The sequence below is a fragment of the Alnus glutinosa genome, chromosome 6 (assembly GCF_958979055.1).
Source record: "Alnus glutinosa chromosome 6, dhAlnGlut1.1, whole genome shotgun sequence".
Taxonomy (NCBI): domain Eukaryota; kingdom Viridiplantae; phylum Streptophyta; class Magnoliopsida; order Fagales; family Betulaceae; genus Alnus; species Alnus glutinosa.
The window spans coordinates 26,498,785-26,504,854 of NC_084891.1; the positions used below are offsets into that span (position 1 = coordinate 26,498,785).

The window sequence follows — 6,070 nt, forward strand, 5'->3', positions numbered from 1 at the left end:
TAAAAAAGTGTTTTTGTTGTTTAAAAGTTGAAACATTTTCAAGATGTAAATAATTATCCAAACATGTTTTCATAAATTTTAGAGTAATGTTATATACTACACACTCATGCCATTAGAAAAAATGTCATATACCACACCATTATCATACTATGTTGATAAGACATTGTCAATCCAACATTGATTTTTTATATATTTTTATAATGACTGACTGATCTAAGAGTAGATTGACAATGTCTATCAGTATAATAAGATAGTAATGAGATAGTAGTGTGATATATAGTATTACTTACTACACAAACATTCCACAAGTATCCCACAAAGTTGATGTGGCAAATTCTAATAATTTGGGATATTTTCTTTTTCTTTTTACAAAGGTTAATCCAAGGACTACTAGCCTTTGCCACATCGTCTTTGCCTATATTTCCACAAATTTGATGTCGAAAGGTCTTGTTGCCCTTTTTTTGTTTCTTATGAAGATTGATCTAAGGACTATTAGATCTTGTCATATCAACTTTGTGAGATATCTGTAGGATGTTTATATGCTATGTTGCATGACCCTTCGAATAATGCTACATATTACATCCTCAACCGACCTTTATCCCATTGGGCTGAAGTGGCAGTACCTATGACATCAGTCCTTGATTTTTTTTTTTTAAACAATGGATGATTGAAGTGAAATGTGGTATGATAGAGGTGAAGTATTTATTAGCATTTTCTAAATTTTAACAAACTTCGCTCCCTAATCATACTGGTCAGGTTGGATCGGTTCTTAGATTGTCCAATACTTAAAGTGTGTTTGGAATTGCGATTTCGTAGACAAAAAGTGCGATTTTAAATCAAATCACAAAAATTGAATTATTTGGAAATCACATTTTTAAAAAATTACAATTTTTAAATGTAGAAAATTTACCTTTTGAAATCATAAACAATTAGATTTTTTTAAGATACTGTAATTTTAAAGGCTAAACTACAATTTTAAACACAAGAATGCGGGTAGACTAAATGCGTCTTTGTAACCGTAAGTCACCGATGTACAACCAGAAGGTCCAGAACCCAACTGAGGAGGATCCTTAAAAAGCAAACCAACGCCATCAATCTGGGTCAGAGTCGGGGGTTCTCGTATTTATACTCGAAACAGCCCCAACAACTTTGAAACTTCTCTGATCCATCAATGCGACAGAGATCGCAAGAGAAGAAGATTTCTGATCAAACAAAGTTTTTAACCCAGAGTCTCCAATTCTGAATTCTCAGGTATCAAATCCGTTGACTCTTGACTGAATCTCTCTATCTCTCTGCTCTCTCTTCAGAAGAGAGAGAAAGAGAGTACACAAACTACAAGATCAGCGCCCACCATGCCATTGAAGCCTCTCAACACCTTCACTGTGGCCGTCATGTTGGGCTTCACGCTCTTGCTCCTCTTCTTCTCCGGTTTCCTCGAATTCCCATCCGTATCGAGCTCCATCCAACCCATCAACCGTCCCGGTTCGTCGGAGACCAAATCAGGACCGGACCCATTTACCAATTTGATCGGCGCTTTCCGGAAGTGGGACTCTCAGGTGGGTTGCGCTCGGTTCAAGGAGAAGCACAAAGCGTTGGTCCCAGTTCAGTCAAATGGGTCTTCTTCTTTGCAAGATTTTGGACTTGAATGCCCTGAGCTGAAAATGGAGCATGTCAGTGTTTTGGTGAAAGGGTGGACATGGATTCCTGACAATTTGGACAATTTGTATTCGTGCCGCTGCGGGTTGAGCTGTTTGTGGACTAAGTCTTCTGTTCTTGCTGACAGGCCCGATGCCTTGTTATTCGAGACCACTACCCCTCCGCCTCAGGTACTCTTTTGTTCGCCAGTCTAGCCCAAGTAATTGGATTTGGAAGTTTCAATTCATAAAGGCCTTCTTTTTCTGTTGTAAATTTTGTTTGATTAGAGTTAGGTGATTAGGTTGCTGGTATGAATCAAATAAGAGGAGCATTGCGTACCTACAAAAAGAAAAAAGAGGAGCATTGCGTATATGACTTCTAGATGAGTACTGCTTACTATCTTTAGTTTATTGTGTTTGTGATCTACATATGGAGGTTGTCGATTCAGCTTCAAATTCCGGAATTTGAGTCTTCACCTACCTACTTAAGCTTTTAGGTTCGGTGCTTAGTATGGTATCAAAGTCCATTTTTTTTTGGTTCTTTGGATCCATGTGCCAAACTCGAATGGCCTTATATCACTTTTAGTTTGATTCTGGTGGATTCATTGGGGCCAGTTGTCTCTGTTTATGTTTTGGTTGTGGGGGGACGTGAGAGGGGTGTCAATAAATTCCAGATCAGTTTGTGTTCGGGACTTGAGAGCATCTCCACCTGCCAGCTTAAGCTTTTGGATTGGATGTTTTAACATAAGAAAAAATGTACTTTTCTTTTACTGAAACAAAATTTGTAAGGCAAAAAAGTAATGGAAGGTTTTAGATTGGGACGGATAGAGGAATAAATGAAGGGAAGAATACAGTAGTGCATTTTTTGGTTGTAGTATGAGAGATTACGTTATTGAGAGACTTATTTGTTCTCCGATTCTGAAATGACATAACGTCTTCCATGTTAGTGATTGAAAAACTAAATTATGAAAATAAATATGGTAGGTCTTGTTATTATTGGGACCAACGGCCTTTTAGAAGATCTTTTTTCCTAGGAATGGAGGTGAGTATTCTGTTGGAGCTATGCTCTGCCATTTTTATCTCGCAAGGTCGTAATATGATTAGATTATACTAATGCACAAAGGATAATGAGTTGCAGATTTTTTTTAAAGGTGGCGATCTCTTATTAAGTGAGGTTATATGACCAGAGAAATTGCATCCTTACAAATATTGGTTTATAGAAGACTGAAAAGTACAATTGATTGTGGAATCACAAACTTTAAGTGTAATGTAAATTGCAAAAGCTTTGATACCTGGATCTAGATCCTTTGCTTTGCACTAGAGTAGCTGTCCCCACAAGACATGGGTATGTGTGCCTACTAGACACTTCAAGTAATGGAAGATCTTTCAAAAGCAAAGGAATTCATATTGAAGCTACTTATGGCCAATGGTCTTTGCGTTGATGGAGTTTTCGTCCCCCAAGTATGGGTGGTGGGTAATGTTGCAGGTTTTATTCCTGTTGGATGCAGGAGTTAATTGCCGAGTGAAAAAAAAAGAAAAAAAAAGAGGCTTTTTTAAAGAATAATAATAATAAAAAATCTTGAAGCTACTTATGACCTAGAAGTAGAGTTTCCGAAAACACATCTTGAAGTATCTTGAGAATGTTAGCTGATACATATATAGTCAGTGACAAGCAACCTTTTAAAACTTATATTAGTAGTATTTGCCCTTTTTTGTTGTGAGCTTCTAGCAAGAAAAGTTAAGGCTCCCTTAGATTGCATTCTTAAAGCTTTGATGTTCAAGGGATTGATTACTATCTTGAATATTCAGATAGCTATCATGATTTGACCTCTGATAATCAGAGTTTCACCCAGGTTCTTCTGGTAATATGTTCTTTTAGGCTGGCAGGAAAATCCCACGTGCAAAAGAAGTGCCTTGAATTTATCTTGTCCAAAGTTACAGCAGTTTTATTATTTCTTTTAAATATACTTTATCTCGTTTGGTTCTACCTAGCTCCTTGAAGTATTTCTTCTCTTTCCTACAGGGTTTATTTGCTTTAAATTTTAAAGTTATAATAACTGATGCTATTTCTGCTGTACAAGTTTTAAGTCACGAGTACAAAAGTTTTTCAACCTTGCTAGGGAGGCCTTTTTAGGAGGTTTTTGCATTCTTTGGTGTTTATAAGAATAACCTGTGTTATAAACAATAAAGGAATATTTTGTAATTGATTGCCTTTATTAACATAAACATCTGCGAAGTTAATGTGGATAATGTTCAGGTGAAAACTGCAGATAGACTGCTCATTAGCTTGTCCAGCTAATGCTTGAGTATAATTAAGAGAGAGGAGTCTGCATTGAGAATATAACATCGGTGTTTATAAGTCAACCGTTTGTGGTGATTAGTCTCCCCTTTCCCCCTTCCCTATCTATCTATCAAAAAATAAAAAAATACATCAGTGGTTATCAAGATGGCTTAGATCACTTGTGGGACACTTGTTTTCCTGCTTCATTAAGGTTTTTTTTCTTATGTTTGTCAGAGACGCATTGGATATCCGATTCGTGTATATATGGATCTTGAGGCTGGCAGGAAACGGTCAGGGGTAGAGGATTTATTTATTAGTTATCACGCCAAAGATGATGTTCAGTCGACCTATGCTGGTGCACTCTTTCATAATGGTCGAAATTATCATGTGTCTTCTTTGAAGAACAATGTAAGTACTGAGCTTTCCTATATGCTTGCACTATGCGCTTTTAATAATATCTTGATTATTTATTTATTTATTTATTTTTAAAAAAAAAACAAAGCGCTGTCCTATATGATCTTTCATCAAGTTTGATATATTGTACTAATTTCCTTGCTTTGTTTTAAGGATACACTTGTATATTGGTCTTCATCACGCTGCCTTCCTCAAAGAAATCAGCTTGCCAAGCAACTTCTGAGCTTGCTGCCTCACCACTCATTTGGCAAGTGCTTGAACAATGTTGGGGGCCGAGACATGGCCCTATCTCTCTACCCCGAGTGTGCAACTGATGCCAGTGTCGCCCCGAAATGGTGGGACCATTTACATTGTGCCATGTCTCACTACAAGTTTGTTCTCGCCATTGAAAACACCATGACAGAGAGTTATGTGACAGAGAAGCTATTTTATGCGCTAGACTCCGGCGCAGTGCCTATATATTTTGGTGCACCCAATGTCTGGGACTTTGTCCCGCCACATTCAATCATAGATGGGACTAAATTCAGCTCCTTGGAGGAATTGGCTTCTTATGTAAAGGCCCTTGCCAATGACCCTGCAGCCTATGCAGAGTACCATGCTTGGAGAAGATGTGGTGTGCTGGGTAACTATGGAAGGACCCGTGCAATGAGCCTTGACACATTGCCTTGCCGGTTGTGCGAGGCTGTTAGCAGAAAAGGTGGGAGGAATTGGAGAGCCGATTGAATTTTAGTGCTTTGTGTTTTTCTTGAGTTTGTTCTTACCCTGATCATAGTTGATCCTAGGATTTTGCATCCTAATTTGAGGGTTATTTTTATGTGTATACAAAAATGGATTACAGATAGATTTTACAGTTGAAAAAAGTAGATGTTAATCTAGATTTAATTCCAAATTTTTTTATGAGAAAGACTAATTGCCAATAGCATCAAGCCAGTCCTGCCCCATCTTGTAGGTAAGCAGCAAACGGAGGCCACAAAAGCATATAAAGCCGAATGGAGCTTTGGTGCTTCGTCAAGAGAGAAATTATTTCGAACTATTGAAAAAACTACAGCACTTGTAGCACCTAAGCCAAATCCCCGAATCTATTCAATTTGTTGAATCCATGCTTTCCTGTAATTATAGCAATGTATCCCTTTCTTTTATTTTGGAATTAGCTTATGTTGTTCTATCTACACCAATTTTTCATCAATACCATATTAATGATTTCTTTTCCAATGAAGAGCCTCCCTAATGCTCTCTACCTCTCCTTTGATTCTGTCCACTGGGAAAACAAAAAGGTGTACACAATTCTAGGCCATGCAATCAAAAACCTTTAAATGTAATGTTACAAAACAAGTCATTTAATTCGTATTGAATTACAAAAGAGAAAGCAATTGGACTGTACATAACTTAGTTATTTATTTTTTTTCAATTAATAATGAGAAAAGGGTTACAAGGAAACAACCAACCAAAACGGGTTGGCCTCCCCACCAACAAACCCCAAACAGAAAAGGCAATACAAAGAAAAAAAAACAACAAACAATTTACATAACCTATGGCCGCCTCCACTATACTAGTGGAAGCATTTTCATTTCTTCGCTGCCTCATCGTTATGGTCCTCATAATTAGTGACATTAAACCCCCCCCTGTTAGCTTTTTTCTTTGCAGTTCTTGTTTTTAAACTTTTTTTCTCCGTTTTGTTCTTTTGTACCATTTGACCAGGGGAAAAAAAAAAAATCAGTGAGAATTTGGCTCTTCTTCGTCC

The 6,070-nt window shown here is 37.3% G+C and overlaps 1 protein-coding gene across 1 annotated transcript; it reads left to right on the forward strand.

The window, feature by feature from the left end:
- The first annotated feature begins 1,039 nt into the window (after positions 1-1,039).
- LOC133871831 (alpha-(1,4)-fucosyltransferase) lies at positions 1,040-5,541 on the forward strand. The gene is made up of 3 exons (XM_062309270.1): positions 1,040-1,826; positions 4,150-4,323; positions 4,483-5,541. The coding sequence occupies exons 1-3, from the start codon at positions 1,353-1,355 to the stop codon at positions 5,050-5,052; spliced, it is 1,218 nt and encodes a 405-aa protein (XP_062165254.1). The 5' UTR covers positions 1,040-1,352; the 3' UTR covers positions 5,053-5,541.
- The last annotated feature ends 529 nt before the right edge of the window (positions 5,542-6,070 follow it).